Raw genomic sequence first — 18,835 nt, 5'->3', positions numbered from 1 at the left:
GTTGCTTGTGATTTTGTTGCAATTCTACAAAATGTGTTAATTTAGATTATTATCGTATTGTGGTATCTTTATGATAACAATAATATAATAATTTTACCTAATATTCAGTCTGTTTTTCTGTCAAACGTTCACCTCATTTGAACATGAATATTATACCGAATTAATTTTGATAACACAATCATTACAAAACATTTGATTGTAGTTGCCAGAATGATTAATAGCAATGAATTACTTTCAAATTTGGGTATAGTCACTGTGAATCATATGAATAATAATATGTAATCTTTAATTATTATTAACTGCACAAAATTAATGTCACTATGAATAATGCTTTTAAAATAAAGTTTTTTGTTAATTTTAAAATATTCATCGACTTGTCTATTTGTATTTAGTCAATAGTAAATAGTCTTGTTTTAATGGGTAATCTTAAAAATTGGAATTGAATCACACTGATAAAAGAAGCTACATTTTGTAAGTAGCAGCAGGTTTTAAAATTTAATTAGGAGAATATATTGTTTACTAGACATTACAAATGATGTCTTATTTTTTCTTCTTGACCGGAAATAAGTATTGAAGCATTGGGAAATGAGAACTGGGAAGTTAAGGTATTACTTACCCATTTGCCTTGGGACTCTTTTTCTCTGCTTTGTTAGTGTCATTCTTTGGAGGAGATAGAGAGTTTTTAGCGTTGGTATTATTGACTTGCTTCCATATGCCTGTTTTCTTTACTTCTTCCGAAATATTTATGGACGTGATTGGAATTTTCATGATGTTGCCATTATTGAGAGGAATTTGTACATTTCCGGGGTACGGGGGAGGGTTTCCACAAGGAACATCCTGAAAAGACAGAGGGTGCCCCATACAGCATGTTAACTTATTATTCAGTATCCTTACCAAACCGATCCAATCCGACCGTTTGCTTTATCCTTCAGTATCATAATCTAGTTCAGCGTTTCCCCTTTTGTGGGTTGCAAAATAATATTATGTGTCGCCACGGATCGTACCGAAAATATAAATTATTACATTAAATTTATCAAATTCGTTATTTTTTGTTTATTACATGTGTCAGTGTCATGTTGAAAATGCTGATTGTCTTCGGTATGTCTTCGGAAAAAATGAAATCTTTGTATTTTCATTTATGAAACCTTCGAAATAAAATTGAAGTGTCATTTAAAAACCAGTCACTCGAAATGGAAAAAAAGAATTACTAACCATAGCGAAAATGATGTGTTGTGTCTTTTCTTGCCGCACAATAATGTTTCCGACATCAGTTTAATAGTAGACATAAGTTTTATAGAAAGTACTAGTATGCAATAACAGATTTTTTGTCTGCCTAAATAGACTAAACATTTTATTACACCCACAAAATTTTGCACATTCTTCACAGACTCATTTTTCACAGGACGAATGTGGAGAAACAATCAGTGTTCTATGTACGATCACATTGTCCCTTCAATCTAGTTAGTAAAAGTGATCGAAACAATCTATTCAAATTTCCAAAATTAAAAATTATGGTACTTATTTTTTCCGTACTAAGATTACGTGACATGTTCATTTATCTATGCAAAAAAATGTGAATATATTATGTACCTACAAAATTTACCCCTCAGATGATTTATGATCCATCTGCACATCCGCACACACATACAAATTGGAAGAAATGTTGCATAACAGTCTGAAAAATTAGACTGAAATATATTAGGTCACGGCTGTGTCGTGTTTGGGAAACGCTGATCTAGTTGATGCAGTTAATAAATCAATGTAGTATAATTATGTTTAAATGCCTACAGTGAACAACGTTTTCCAATTAATATCATTTATAATGAAAAGTTTCTACCATCTTCTTTAAACATATATTTTTTCCACCATCTTAATTACCTATATTGTTTTTAGTAGTTTTAATCAACTATTGAATCTGCCTTGAAAGTTTTTTTTAGTGGAACAATTTGAGAAAATAACTACATCATGGTTTTTTCTGTTAAAAACTCTCGGACTGCTAATATAAACTTAACACTTTTTTAACATATTTTTCATAACCAAACAATTAGTGGTAAATTGTTTTTGAATTGACACGGTCTATGACCTCCGTACCATAGCTGCCGCGTTGGCAGCTATGGCACGAAGCATCACGTTAAACTTGTCGTTATCTACCAATATTGTCTAGGTTCTATTGTACTCACTTAGCCTTACATGATCATGGCGCCAAATCTTTTTGTAATCTAGTCTGACGGGACTTTTATATAATTTTCTACTGATGAATGATGGCATGATGGGGGATTGGCGGTTATGTGGTAAATAAATAAAAAACAAATAAAAATATTAACAGTATGTACTCAACATAAGTTTATTCATTTGGCACAAGACAGATAACTAATAAAATAACAATACACACATTTTGATTACATTTCTCCCGAGGTCATTGATACGGGTTACAAAAAATTACAACATTCCACGACAACAGGGTAAAATGTTCAAAAATATTTCAAAAACTTTTTTTTATCAGTAGGTAGAGTTATTGGATCGAGGATTTAGTTACTATAAAACGTTTTCTTTTAATGATTATCCACAATAATTGATTTGGTATTTTTTTAAATGAAAAAAATAAACACAGTTGCTAAAAAATTACAATTACTTTAAAAGATTTAAAATATTTTGTGGCATTGTTTTCTTAAGGCATATAGGTAAGGCTCAATACTTGGTAAAATATTTTTAGCCAGACATAAAAGTAAATGTCTTATCACAAATGAAACAAATTATTGGATTATTAATATTATAATAATTATTATTATTGATATATACAGAAACAAAACGACTAGCGCTTATCACTTATTTGAATACAGACTCTTATAAAAACATAAAATTGTAATGGGATGTAAATTGGCACACGTTAAGCAACTCAACCAAAAAGTATGACAGGCGGAAACAGAATGGGATTTTTTTCTAGATGAATTTTCTGTGATTAAACAACATTGAAATATAATATCAGTAATTTTGGCATGCATCTTCATTTGTCATTTTACTAAACATTCCAGAACATCTATTACAGAAATGGAATCAAACAGAACACAATTGTAATCTTTGGGGAACTTTGAATTATTTTAGTAATATACATAAGAAATACTAATTTTCAATAAATACCACATTACATTCTACTTTCAATGTTAAACAATAGTTTGTTATATATGGATATTGAATATGTGTCAATAGTAAAATCACCCTAGTGATTGGATTTTATGATTATGATATTATGTTCTTTCTATAAACATTATGGTATTTAGTGTTTCACTTCGAAATTACTTATCAATTGACTATTTTGATAAATTAAAAACATAACAACACAGGTTTAATGTTTTCTAAAGCTCATTTTTTTATTGTATTATTTAGCTCAATAAGATCGATCTACTTTTCTAAAATCTGTAAATTCTACCATTGGCTGTTTCCATAATATATTGTATATCAATCAACAGTATCACGTTAAAATCTACAGGCATATTTAAGGATTCCGATAATGACTTAAATAATTAAATGGTCTACATTGAAGGATATTGCTAATAAATTTTCATACTCCTGGAAATAATGCACTATCTTTCTTTCCCTAAAAACAATAATAATTAACAAAATTATCACAGCATAATTAAAAAAAAAAATCATGATTGTGACAGTTTGTGAAATACTTACAAAGAACTTATAATAATATGTTAAATGGTGACACATTGTCGAAATGGTAATACTTATTTGAAAATTTTAATTTAAAAAAAAATAAAAATTAATGTGTTTATATTACAAAATACGATCTAAAAATAGCCCGTAGAAAAAAATAACTTCTATAATACAATGAGTTTTAAATAAAGATTTGGTAATTTTATTAATGATCATAATGAAAATAAAACTTATATTATAAAAACTGTTATAATTATTTTATTTATTTACTATTGTGTGAGGTGGATATTATACTAAGATAAGGATAAGGATATTATATTATAGAGATACACAAATTATTCTATTTTTGCCATTATCTAAGACACTGGTATTACCCTAACTCACTCTTTTCTATGGGAAAGGCATGTTGTGGCTCATTCAATTATGTGGATTATTAATGGTTTTACTGTGCACTTGGAAATGTAATTGACAACTATCACACAGGTCAATAACAATTATCATATTTTAATATAGGCATCATTAGGGTTGCTTAATTAAGGTACTTAAGTCTAGTTTATTTAATCAACCTGCAATATTTACGTTTATAAAATATGTTGTATTGACCGACGACCATGGAGGTACAAAATCTATTAAAATGTTGAATTTTTTGTTACTGTCAAACCTTCAAGGAAACAACTTTAATTTTGTAGTACTATTACGACTTTTATTTTTTAAATAAATCAATATTGGTTCAGTCAGTTTCGATATTTCAAATGAAAAAGACGAAGGTTGTTTATTTAATTACCGTATTGTATATTATCACTATCCAAATATTATAATACGTATAATATATGAAATGTGTCATGGGTGTTTGTAATATCCAGTCTTCTGATACCTCCAAGGTCTAAGCAATATTACTTTGATGTCAAAATTTAACCGGTTCTGTGCCTTCAGCGAGTTTTCTCGCTCTATGAGGCCTTTATCGACAGGCCACACATACAAATTTTGCTAGTTATTCCATCCGACTTTAAACTCAAATTACTAGCCACTGTCGATTGATTTACATAATCCAAAAAATTAAACAGAGTGACATCTGTTTGAATAATTATGAAATACTAAGCCACAAATTATCGGTATTACAGCGATTTTTGTAAAATCTGCGGCCTGTCAGATCGCCATAGTAATATCGTGAGGCATAGAAAAGGTTAATTACAACAATTAAGATGATTATTAGTCAACTAATTAAAATATAATTCAATATGTAGGTAATATAAAAAGTACCTACTTACTAAAAATGAAAGTGTAGGTTTATCTAAACTTTGCTAGCGATTTATAAAATCTTCAATGTACAGCTGTTATTGAAAATTCAAAAGATAATTAGTTATCCACCATAATATAATATGTTTACCAATAGGTACATATTAATATCATTATATTGTAGAGAGATTTTGCATTAATGGTTTTTGAGAACGAATTAAATGTTTATGATTGTAGAATCTGCACCTTATAGCCAGTCTGTCATAATATAATATGGATGAGAAAATTATATTATAATTTTGGGCTCTATGTTACGACCGTACTCCCTGGATAAACGTCAGATTTCTATAGTCAATACTTGAAAGCATCTAAGCGCCACTTTTTGAGCATAGACAATCATCGGAAAAATTGCTATTATATGGCTTAGGCGCTATTATAAGCGTAGACAATAAGAACAAATATAAAAATCTTTTACAACGAATAAAATTCAAACATTTTCAATTACCTCATAAAATTCGCCGTTTTCAAAAATCAGTATAGCATATTAGAGTTCGCCAATGCATTTCATAAAATTTAAATAATTATAAAGTAATCTTTGACACAAAGACACTCGTGCTTAAACCTTCGTCTAAAAACGCTCTGAAAAGGTAAGTAAGTATGCGAAAATAAGGAACATTTTTCAAAATAACGTTATAGATAACAATATTTTTTGTACTTATAAAATTTTTCCGTGTTACATAACTAAACGATATTGTTATTATTTCAAATAATTTTGACTCAAATTTAATCAATAAAATAAGAAATACGAGTGAAAATGGCTTGAATTGTTCTTTTTACTCTTTGATTAGTGATTGTTTTTATAAGATAATAATATTTATCCATAGTCAGTATTCCGTATTTAATTTATATTCATTTTATTAAATGTATAATAAATAAAACAGGCTCCAGTTGATGATATTTAATATTTCGCTTCCACAAACAAATGGCCCGGTCAAATAGCCTCGATAAAACGGCTCACACTGATTGAAATTAAACGTCACTGGTTTTCATTAAAATGCCACTTTTCCTACTTAAAACTTACCTTTCGGCATAATATACATATCATAAATATGCATGAAGCGTGTTATCTTTCATATTAAATATTATACCAAACTAACCTCGTATGTTTTTTAATCTTAATTTTCTCGGTAATGCGTTAATACGGAATACTGACTATGGATATAAATATTACAATCTTATAAGAACAATCACTAATCAAAGAGTAAATAAAAGCCATTGAAGAAATTATAACAATGTCGTTTAGTTAACACGGCTCAATTTTATATATCAAATATTGTTTTCTATAACGTTATTTTGAAAAATGTTCCTTATTTTCGCATACCTACTTATCTATTTAGAGCGTTTTTATGTGAAGGTTAAGGCTCGCACAAACCAATGCGAATATTCACCAAGTACCCCGTCAAAATATCCCAAAAAAAGCACCCGCCATCGGTACGGAAGGTCCGGTCAAAAGAGTCTCAAAAAAAGCCTATGCCGCTGTAATGCTCCCTACTTACCTGTTGTTAATGAACAAACGTGACATTTATTCACGCTGGGGATCAAAAGATACAATGAAAGCCATCAATTTGTCATATATTTGGCTATTTTTTGAGACTCTTTTGACCGGACCTTCCATATCGATGCGGGTGCTTTTTTCGGGTTATTTTGACGTGGTAAATGCGAATGGATGGCAGTGTCAGAGCAAATAATTGTATCAATGATAATATAAAATTATTGATATATTATTTGAATGCTCGATACCGAAACGTCAAACAATCGCAGCGTTCCATATTGAACTTTGTAAGATAATAACTTAATTCCCTTCCGAAATCTGAACGTCGCGTGCTCTTTCCCGTAAGCCAATACGAGCTTGATTGGCGAATAATTCGCTTTGGTGTGTGCACGAATGTTTTAGGTTACTTTATAATTATTTAAATTTTATGAAATGCATTGTCGAACTCTATTATGCTATACTGATTTTTGAAAACGGCGAATTTTGTTAATTTAAAATGTTTGAATTTTATACTTACATTGTAAATTATTTTTATATTTTTACTTATTGTCTACGCTTATAATAGCGTTTTCGCCATATAATAGCGGTTTTTTCGATGATTGTCTATGCTCAAAAAATCTCGCTTAGATGCTTTCAAGTATTGACTATAGAAATCTGACGTTTATCCAGGGAGTACGGTCGTAACATAGAGCCTAATTTTGTAGAAACTGTTTTGAGTAGGTACAGATTTCGTACCTAAATTATCATATCTTTCAGAGCCAAGCACCTTTAACGAAAAGCTGAAATTCTTAAAATCAAAAGCCCAAAGTCCATAGACATCAAGAAGATAAAAACATCTAAAACTGTGTTTTCCTGAAAGTGTTATTTTTGGACATACAATAAAACATTGACTCTCATGTACCAACATATTTATGTGTACCTAATTCTGTGATAGCATAATGCGCAATATTCTTTTTATATTCACAAGAATTACAAATTAATTATTATTGTGCCTTTAAGTATTATATTAATTCTAGGATCATTGATTATTAATTATAGGTAACAATAATTGGGTTTGCTACATCAATAAAGGTAGATTTAAAAAAATAAGTATAAAATTTTATAGGAAAAGGATCATTGGGTACCATTATTAATACATTTGGTAAATATCTAATTATTATAAATTGGACCACCAAAAATACATAACTTGGGTAGTTCTAAGCCTTTTATGGAGTCAGAATTCTGATAATATTATGCGGTATAGTTATCTCAACTTTGGTATTTTTAATTTTTGACGCTCGCAGTCATAAGCATGTACCCACGGAATATCCAAGATGATTATTCATTACACACTATATAGGCTAAAATCAATAAGTAAATTACCAACTTCAAAGTGTTATCATAGTTACGTGGATAAGTGGATACATCATTATGACTGAAAATAAAAGAGAAGATTACGTACAGTTCACCTTTTAAATTCTAACCAACACGTCACCACAGACATTAGGAGAGCTAAATATTCATCTGTTCTTTTATGTACATCTCTATGCTTTGCCTCCCGCTCTTGTCCTTTCACACTGTATTGCACAAGTTTGCTAAGCCAAAAGGGCGTAAATGACAATTTGCAATTTTACAGGAGTAATTTTAAAAAAGTTTTTTTTTGGTTTTGTCATATATTTTTCAGTAAACTACTTATTCTACCAACATAATTGTAAATTTGCCACGGAATAACTATTTCTGATGTGCTTTTAAGATACTGACGATGACATTGAAAGCTAGCCTTTCGATAACTATTGAGACAGATAACAGTGATAGAACGACACTGCTGCTCTCAGAGCGGTAATGTTGCTTGTTGTGCCGCAGAACATCCAGTCGAACACAACATCTCTAATTGATACTGTCATTTTGCCTCTGTCGCTATACTTAAAGGGTTTACTTAAACCATCTAGCCCAAAAATAACTTATTTTTGTCAAAAAGTCCCTTACGTTTTGGCTTAACACATTTGATGTATCTGACGTTTTGGTCACGATATAGAAATCTCACTGTGATAAATTAGCATAATATGAGTCATAGAATACATAATATTATGTAGAATTATTCATTATTCATCGTTTTGAGGAAATGACGAAAAAATGTTTTGTTGGGTTTTTGAGTTTACTTTTTTACTTGAGTCTAATTTTAGAAATCAGAAATTGTAACTTTGATATCAAGTCCCATTTTCATTCACGTTTTTATACCACAAAATATATATGACTTTGATACGAGAATTTTATTGCCAGTCATACATTATGATCAGAAGAATGATGTGGCATCATTAGTTCAATTCCGACATATATGGGAGAGTTCTATTTTTGACACTATACGACTCATATCTTTTTTTATACCTAATTTAAATTATATTTTATAAATAAAATATAATTTTTGTCTTTATTCTTATTCAAGTGTACTATGTAATCTCAATCTTATTGTTTTTTGTAATTGGTTGATAGTTTTAAATTTTTTATTTCATTCTTCCTACAATTGGAGCGCACAATTGTGTTTTTTTACTATTTTCCTTTAAAATAACCAAGTAATTTAGCACCCCAGCCCACCTCAACGTCTCCGAGATGGTGCATGTCGTCCTCTCCCCGTCTGGTCATTTCAGGCATGACGTCGTCAAGAATTTTCAGTTCCCTCCTCGTGAAAACCAAGTCCAGTGACTTTCGTATCCCGATCATGACAACCAACATTAGCGGGAACAGGATGGAAGTCGATGTGAATGATTTTATTAGCCACAAACAGATGAGGCATGCCAGCTGGATAAGAGTGAACATGTGGACACGCTTTATTGGAACCTGGAATCAAATGTATAAAATATATCAGTACCGTCATATAAATGATATCCCATTTCATCAAAACAATGAGTGTTTGTGATTTGGACACATAGCTGCATTTTAGGAATACTATTTATCTGTATTTCACACGTCTTCTTTCGGAATATTTTTACGATTGTTGTGCCTGTGATTTCGGAATAATTGATCTAGTGAAGTTTTATCTAATGAAACATAAGTATCAGCTCGTGATTTCTGTTTTGTTATTGTTGAAATTTTTATAACTGCGTGAACGTTGAGTGATTTACACTATTGGCTATTATTATATTGAATATCCACTTGTATAGTAATGAAAAATATTCACATTTACCACATGCATGGCTTCAATGGTGCAAATGGGAGTGCGCTCGGCCATTAACCGAAAAGTTGGTGGTTTGACACCAACTGTGGGCATTTTTCGATTTTAATTTTGATTCTGGTATGATGTTACAGATCAGCCGGATTCACTACTGGAAAAATACTATACAAAAGGTAATTAAAGGGAAAGTAAATCTATATTGCCTAAAAAAGGTTCAGCCTGAAAATTGAAATGAAAGCTAAATAATATAGGTATTGTGAACGACCCTGCACTATGTTTCTACTGTGTACTACTATAATATTATACTCTCATGCCAATAAATGTCATTGCATCATCAGTTGATATGAATATAATAATTAATTATTATTAATGGTTACATTTAATTAAAATTACAATTAATCTGATTAATTTGGGATTTAAAATCATTGAAAATCGGGATATAGAAATATGATTTTATATAAGTTGTCAAAAATTACACTTTTTCAGACAATGAGTCATAATTCAACAAAGGCAATTAAGGCATGTTATACCTACATCTAAAAGTTCTACTACATGTGATTTTTATGGTTGGTTTTTTAGTACCTCACAGAATAAAAAAGTTTGTTTTGGAAAACTTCACCCGTTTTTATCTAATTCAAAATTACAAAAATACTTATCCCAGAATCCCAGGGATTGAAAATTTTGTCTAGAATTTGTTGTGGTATCACAATATTGTAGTGAACTTGCACATTGATTTCTTTCATAATAGATTATAATATTAAACATAGAATATCGTTGCATATATTGTATGCACGATGTCGACGTATTTTAATAGATGTTTATTTGGACGATTGGTTATTAGCCATTCACACAAACCATTGGGGCAGTGTTTTTGATGCTAATAGATATGAAACTTCAGTCTAGTTTTACTGTCCGTGTGATAACCCCATAATATTAAATGAATAGTGAAGATGAAATTTTATTACCTGCCGGAGGAACATGTAGTCGGGTTGGTATTTGGGCGGCATGAACATGATTAGTATCCTGTCGAAGAACTGAAGTCCTTTCAGCGAAGCGGCACCCATGTATAGGAAGACTCCAAACAGTACCGGCATCGGAATGTGTCTGAGCATCGGAGTCAATAAAACTGAACAGCCAATCATTAGGAATATTAATATGTGAGTGACGCGCTGCTCTCTGACTCCCAAAAATTGGGGTTTCTCCCCGGGGGCTGCACATTCTGATTCCAACTTCAACGAGTTCACATGGTTGATGGACAATACTGTCGCAGCGACAAACCACGGTAAGCCCATCACTGAGCAGATTAGAATAAGAATAGACAGAATAAATAAATCCAAATGGTATCCGCAGCCTTTCTTCAGCTTATTCTCTTTCCGGTTCACGATGACCGCCGTTATTTGTTGATCCATGAATATTAGAATTGTTCCTAGAAGCGCTGGCAGAACTGCGACAACCGCTGACCACACCGGGTTCCGATTGAAAGGATAGATCATCCAACCTCTCCCGGATAGTGTCGGCTTAAACTCTCCAGGCACTTCCAGCTTCGGCGTGTTGATGCCGACGAAAAAATCGAGTGCGGACATCGACAGAATAGCAATGATTACTGAAAAATCGCTTATGACTTGACGAACCTAATAAACAATTAAATTTTTATATTACATATTACCATAACAGTAAAAAATCATTAAATATAATCATGATTTAATACAGTAATAACAATTGAGGAGCTGTCATAAGTGTTAAACTATAGTTCGTTTTGAGATAAACATATTGAAAAACTTTGATTTTTGTAAAATATTATTTTTTTTTAGATAATGTAAGGTGTAGTATGTTTCCATTTTCACCACTAGCGGCACATGTAGTCATCGGATTGAAATGATTTTTTCTGATATGGATTTCTGATCCACAGCATAATAGCCCAATTTTACTAAGGAACGCCTTTCCAGCTCCTCAATTTCTTTATTTTTCTATACCTAGGTACACAATAAAAAATAATTAAATAATTTTAGGAATAATAAAAAAAATCTTTATATTATTATTTACCTTAGACGGAAAGAAAAGTGAGTTTTTGAAATCCTTTAATTGCACCGACGTTATGAATGTTCCCAAAAATAATATAATAGACATTAGAAATACGTCAGGCACGTAAACCTTTATATCACAACCCGACCCTACAAGAGTGCCGTTATTTATCTGAAAAAAAAAATAATCATGAAAAACCACCAATTTGTAATTCAGTCACCTACCTAAGGTTACAATATTATATTGTCTTATTTTCCCCGGTGTTAAATTTGTGTCCAGCCGAGTTTGTCGAAACATGTAAAAATGTGTGGCTTAGTAATTTAAACTTTTTATTTGAATTTTGCTTGTTAAAATTTATTGCTGCTTAAGTCTGTCTACCAGTGGAACTGAAAGGTTGTGCACGCAACGATTTGCTAGCTTTGTGGCAGGAATGGAGTATGTATGGTTACCGCTATGAAACTTGAGTTTGATTTGATTGTCAAAAAATGAGAAACTATATATCCCAGCAACTTAACTCATGTGTTCGATAGCCACACATGTATTCCTAAAAATTGCCTCTTATATTCATTTCGAAATAAAATATTGTTTTGCTTAGACCATGCCAAAAGGATTGTACAAAATTCAATGAAGGATTCTTATATAGCATTTTTATTTTTTCCCAAAAACTAATTATACTTTTGGTGTCTTTTTTTCTAATACCCAGGATATGGTAAACCTAACATACCCATTCACAAAGGTCTTTTCTGATTAATATATTTTGATTTAGGTAGTTCGAGGAAATTATTTTATGAACATATCTTAACTGAAATTGCATTGATAAGAATACATAATGCCATTGCTCATGTCAAATAAAATTTCCCCTTATTTATAAAGAAGCTTTGATTGAATAATTATGTTGTAGTGCCTATTATCTATTATAACCTAAATGCCTTTTTGGTGGACCTTGCCATGTGAAATCAATTTATATTAAGAGTGTTATAATAATGGATTTTTTGATTTTATTATATTACCAGACAAGCTTTCCTGTCCACTGTCGTCCATTGAAAATCATCTTCAACATTTGATTCATTACTAGGAAGGCAAAAGCATTCATAATTGACTATGTCATTTGGATGTGTATTTACAGGAAACTTTTTACCGATCACAATGACGTTTTCCACGGCCTGAAAAGTGAAGAATAATAATTATGTTATTTTTTAAAAGTATATTGTAAATAATATGCAGAGGTGCTTATATTAAATTTCTTATCACACATTTTTAGTTCTTGTTAAGTGGCCCGAGACAGTTTATCCACTATTGATATAATGCACATAACAAACTCAATTAATTATACACATATTGTGTAATAAGGTGAATCGCATAAAATAACTTATATATTAATGTTTGTATATGAAATTATATATTCTAATAATATTAATGATTATAAAAACAATACAAAAAATACATATTTTTCATAATAGGTTGTTACATAATATTATATGTTTGCATCAACCATGAACCATGGTATTATAATATTTTATACTTGCAGGTTATATTCTCAGAAACATTTGGATACACAAAAACGCTTTGATGTTTGGCTGAACTATAAAAATCTGAATTAGTAATTATTATTGATAATTTTAACCACCATAAAGCGGACATTGCCAAACAACGTGATTTATATTTTCATTGTCGCTTCCGTATTGACATTTAGGATCACTTATTATACTAAATATGCTGCAAGATTGTATGGTCAGCTGATTTTGTAAAATGTAATTATGATATTGTGGGTTTCTTACCTTGTATATAAATATGAATGCTATCAAAGTTGCAAAATTTTCTTCAGTAAATCTGGTTATGTAGCAAACTAGAGCGCTTGCATCAACTGCAACTAGTATCAACAGAATTATCGCAATCCAAACTCCTATCCAAAGCCTGAAGGACATGTAATCCCAGTCTGTTTTCTTACAAAACTCGTACACTATTGTTTCAAACACAAGAACTGGTCCCGTAGATCCTAATATAGTCAGCGGTTGGCCTGAAAAAAATCCATAACCTAATCCGCAGACGAATCCAGAAACTAGCGACTCCATCGCCGCCATGTTTTTTCCCGTCGCTTCTCCCAAAAGGCCGCCAAATGTAATGATAGGCGATAAACAAGCAAAGTATAAAAATATCCACGACGCTATGCATTGCAAAGCAAGTGCGTCTTTGATGTCTGATATATAAAATGGCGCTTTTCTTTTGACATCATTTATGAGTCCGCCAAAAAGGCGACCCGTTCTAGAAAGTCCCGATTCTTCCCTTTGTTTTTGTTCCTCTTCTTCTTCATCGTGTTCTTCCTTGCATTTTTCCTGCGGTCTTTTTCTAGGATCTTGCGAAGGTATAGCCGCGGGCGGTTCTATTCTTATCGAGGGATCCCATTCGCCGGGCGGGAGAACGGTTACGGCATCCAAAAATTCATCTATTCCCGCCAAAAGGTGGTCCCTCTTTCGAGCTCTATACGCAACTTCGTGGAAAACTTCATCGGACATCAGTGTTGCCATCGCTCTTCCAATTTCGTGAAAACTTGAATTACTAGAGCTGGGTCCCAGTAACACGAATAAAAATCTAGTTGGAACCGGCACCTCTGTTAGGTCTCCCATGAGTGTAGCAGTGTTTAATCGAATAAATGCAGACAGAGTTTTCTCCAAAAAGTCTACTTCGCCGACGAGAATATTTGAAGCTTCTGCCCCAGGTGGAATTTTTCTCATGAAGTGAGTATTACTTCGATGATTGCTATCGCCGTTTGGCAAATCTCCGGAACTGTTAATTCGGTGCATCGACACGCTGCTAGGACTTTTTACCATATTGTCGTCATTGCCGTTTCCTGAAAATGAGAAAAATATTCAGAAAAACGTTAAGAGAGAGTGTATTGCTACGACGAACATCTACTGACGAAAATTACGAGATATGGGATATAATACAATTTACTTTTACAATGTGAGTACCTATTTTAATAATTGATCAATACGTATCAATTTTTTTTTTAAAGTTAATAATAAACTTGCAATTACAAAACAATCATTCATCGCTTTCTATCATTCATATTTTTTATGATTTGCCTTTAAATCCGCTGCATAAACGAAATCATAAAGTTGGTGTAAATGTAGGTAGGTACATGGCAGCGAAGAAGCAAGAACAGTGGAGGGAGCTAAGGGAGGCATTCATCCAGCAGTGGATCGATCCCGGTTGATGGTAATGATTTTTTTTGATTAGTTTTATCATTCAAATACATTTAGACAAGTTAAAAGATGTATGATAGAATTTTGAATAGTTTTAATGTAAGTAGGTACCTACTTACCTATCTAATTTAAAAAAATGTTTTTTCTAGAAAATTAAAATGTGTTGCTTGCTTAAAATCCTTTTATATTTATTTATATCTAATCGAGCTTTAGTATTGGGACAAGAATTATATTTTTTTAACGTTTTTGGGAAAAATGTAAATTTTCATTGAACTGTATTTAATTTCATGTTTCGTAATTCCACCAGTAAATGTTCCTAGCAACACTATAGTAGCACAAATTCACCCTAATAATAAAATAAAATCTGAAAAATATTATCATTACGATAATAGAAAATTATTGCTAAGAAGCTCAAATTCAAAATACCAACCTACAAACTCAAGTGTTAAGGTTTTTACTAAAAAAGCAGAGACAACACATCAAACTACACATGAGGAAATAATATTAAAATGATTAATTTTTGATTATTTTATCCATGTATCGTTAATTGTATGGATACCTATGCTTCTTTAGTTATCATTAATTAAATAATATAAAAAGTGAATATATATACGATAAAAGGTTACACAACAACTACATAAAACAAATAACAATAATAATTAATATTAGTTAACACACTCACAACACACATATACATAAAACATAATATTAAATTATAATTAATATTAAAATTATCAAAATAAATGGACATGCTGACAATTTAGGATACTGAAAAGAAACTAAGTCGTAAACATTGCGATGAGGAACATCGATGCTTAGATATTTATCGCAAAAATAAATATAATAATGTTTTTGAAAAGGCGGATTACCCGCTCCCGGTATGGAAAGATAGCGACCGAAGTCTCCTTGTTTTAGCCCTCCAGTATTGGGGGCCCCGATTGTCCCAGGTTGAGTATGCTCGTCCACTGCAAAATGGGGCATTCGAATGGAGCTATGAATAGTGAAGTAAGTATGCCTGAAATCGCTCACAATAAAAAAAACGTCGTTCAGGTACAGGATTGTGTCGAAGGTCGATTAATATACTCGTATCATGCGAAAAATCTTGTAAGTATCAGAAATAGAATTGATCAAGAAAGAGTTTGCCGAAATTACCTAAACACTTTTATAAAATCTGGAAAGCTCGTGCAGAGGTATTTAAAAGATCTAGAAATCACACAAAAATCAAACGGAAAAGATTATAATAATATTATGTAATAACTGAAAAGTGGATGAAAAGTATTTTCACAATAAAAAGTGTTTGTTTGAAAGTATTAACAACCCAAAGTATTTAAAAAAAAAAGCATAGTTTCCTTGTGCTAACAACGTGATATAATATGAAAATACTATATCGTTCAGTAATTATAGGGTGATTGAAAGAAAATGTGGAAATTCTAGTACATTCCAATAACAGTAATAATAATTTATTGAAGGCTCTTGCATGACTGAGCGAACCTTTTTGAGAGGGACACATTGTGAGCCACGTGGTAAATCCAACCACGTGTCCGGACGGCATGAACTCGGCTGTAGAATGGGGAAAATATTATTTAACAATCTCTTAGTCCAAATAACAAAAATCTATTAAACCGATACATAATGCCTTGATTACCGTATCCGGAAATTTGTATGTAAACAGTTCACCGCAGGACACTTATTCGTGCGCCGCAGTACGTGAAGTTTAATCAAATGACGAGTTCTTCGTTGAACATTTCACCGTGGAGTATATTTGTTCGTATACTACAACATGTGGCGAATTTTATGAGATGTCTTTACTAAGTTAGGTTAAATCTAATTGGAACACTCTTCTTCTTTGACCATGTCCGATCCTAATAGGATCATAAGGGCCTCCAGAGAGTATTATTTTTGAGTGTGGGTTCTTATTTCAGAGTGAGATTTTATTTTTACGAGAAATGGATGTCAGCCACTTGCTCAACCTATTAGGTCCATTCTCTGACTCATACACAAATTGAAAAACAATATGTGTACTTGCCAGACCCAGGATTCGAACCTGGGACCCTCGACACTATAGACCAGCGCTTAAGCCACTCGGCCATCGTGGGTGTAATTGGAACAGTAGGTACTGTTTGCAAACTATCGCCTCATTTTGCAAGATTCGTACAAATGTATTCCACGGTGAAATGTTCAATGAAGAACTTGTCATTTGATAAAATATTATACGAACTCATGTTTCACGTACTGCGGGCACGAATAGGTGTCCCACGATGAACTGCATACGTACAACGTACATGTAACCGTCTCGCCACTGTACTCGTTACGTGTAATCAAGGGTCAGTGTTCTCGGCCGAGCGTTATGCCTAGTAGGATGGCGAGACAGCCACTCGGAACCTTTTCTATTTACAACTAGACCGAGTGCCCAACCACCGGCACTGACTCGCTAGAAGTATCTTATCTATGCTCGCTAGCCCGCTCGGCATGTTTAACCACACACTCGGTGCGTACTCGTCACTCGTATCTTTGTATCATTGGAGTAATATTTATTAACAATTTTCTAACTCTCTCGGTCTTCTAACTCCAATTCATAAAAAGAGTGTATGTTGCACCACGATCTGGTTTCCATAAAATCCATCGTCTTGTCCAAAGACGTTTATTTTCTTCACGCAATAATTCATTCAATTCTTCTATCAGGTGTGGTATGAGCAGCTTACGGGGCGTTTTACGTGGGCGAAGTCACGCGAAGCATTGAGTGGCACGCGCAACTCAAACATAAACGTGAAAATGTTCGTAAACAGTTTTTTTTGTTGTACGTACGGTTATACGTTTGAGTTGCGCGCGCCGCTCATCGCTTCGCTGACGTCGCTCATGCAAGACGTAGTGTTAGTATATTTTAAATGTACATTTTACGATCCATGTTTTGGTACACAAAACTAGCCTGCCTTTTGATCGAAAGGGAACTGACTCGCCACAAAAGTCGAAAGAGAAAAATACGTATAAACACTCTCTCGGCTTAGTGACATTTTGCTGTCTCGCCACTGTACTCGTTACGTGTTATCAAGGCGTAAGACTTTTAAGAATGCAATGAATTTTCACAGTGGGTTTCCCATCTTACATAGGTATTTGAATAGGCACCTAATAATTATTGAATATTTCTATTATGTATACATGAAAATATTGTATTTTTCTGTTATATTTGAGACCAGTAACATCTATGGTGGTAGGCAGGTTATGTAGGTATGCACTGTTTTCGGCAATATTCAAATGAACGACGGAAAGAAGCAGAGCAATACATCTTTTAAGGGTAGATTTTATGACTTTTTCACATGATATTTTGTTGCACCTAATTTATTCGCTTAGGATAACCGAGAAAAAAATATATAATGCAATTGTTAATGTATATACTTTAAGACTAACATTAAAAGATGTGATATTGCCACTGCATCCTAATGTAATATTTATAACATGGAGTGTTTCAAAAGATACTGTTTTTTTTTTATATAGAACGAGATTCGTATTATTTATAAATATGTCGAATACAATTTAACTTTTTAAAAGGCGACTTGACATACTTAGGTAGTTGAAGTATTTTTCTTCGACAAACTTGAAAAGTTTATGGGAATTATTTTGTTGACAAATTCAATTTTGTAGTGGTTGAAAACTAAGTTAAGACTTCTCGAAAGTATTAGAGTTATCACAAAAAGCTATGACCGACAAATATTTGATCATAAAAACAAATATATATTTTTGGAACGTTATATTTTCGTTTTGAAAACTAATGGAAGGTGAAATATTTCAGTACATATACGATACATACATAGTGTTGCTTTAATCGTTTTTCATTTGATTAAGCGAACAATAATTAGAAGCTATTCCCACAACAACAAAATGTAGGTAAGCTTTATAAAATATATATAGGTATATTGTTTTAATGTATACTACAACCACTCTACACAGTCTTTAATGAATACTGAGGTGTATAAATATTAATACAAATTAATATTATGAATACAAATTACAATATTA

General features: G+C 32.0%; 1 protein-coding gene across 2 annotated transcripts in view; it reads right to left on the bottom strand.

Moving 5' to 3' along the window:
• The window catches only part of Ndae1 (Na[+]-driven anion exchanger 1), a 119,602-nt gene that overhangs the window by 6,009 nt on the left and 94,758 nt on the right, over positions 1–18,835 (bottom strand). The window contains exons 6-11 of one of the 2 annotated variants that reach the window (XM_085955454.1): positions 13,397–14,466; positions 12,629–12,781; positions 11,640–11,789; positions 10,562–11,227; positions 9,020–9,262; positions 617–837 (exon numbers count right to left, since the gene is read on the bottom strand). In XM_085955454.1, coding sequence (XP_085811580.1) covers positions 617–837; positions 9,020–9,262; positions 10,562–11,227; positions 11,640–11,789; positions 12,629–12,781; positions 13,397–14,466 — 2,503 coding nt within the window. Of the gene's footprint in view, positions 1–616; positions 838–8,941; positions 9,263–10,561; positions 11,228–11,639; positions 11,790–12,628; positions 12,782–13,396; positions 14,467–18,835 lie in introns of those variants that run through there. The other variant, XM_085955453.1, reaches the window with a different exon arrangement.

The sequence above is a fragment of the Rhyacophila brunnea genome, unplaced genomic scaffold, assembly GCF_057557595.1.
Source record: "Rhyacophila brunnea isolate RB1 unplaced genomic scaffold, BYU_Rbru_1.0 scaffold_5, whole genome shotgun sequence".
Classification (NCBI taxonomy): domain Eukaryota; kingdom Metazoa; phylum Arthropoda; class Insecta; order Trichoptera; family Rhyacophilidae; genus Rhyacophila; species Rhyacophila brunnea.
Note: the sequence above shows the minus strand (reverse complement) of the source record. Positions and strands in the feature narration are given on the sequence as shown.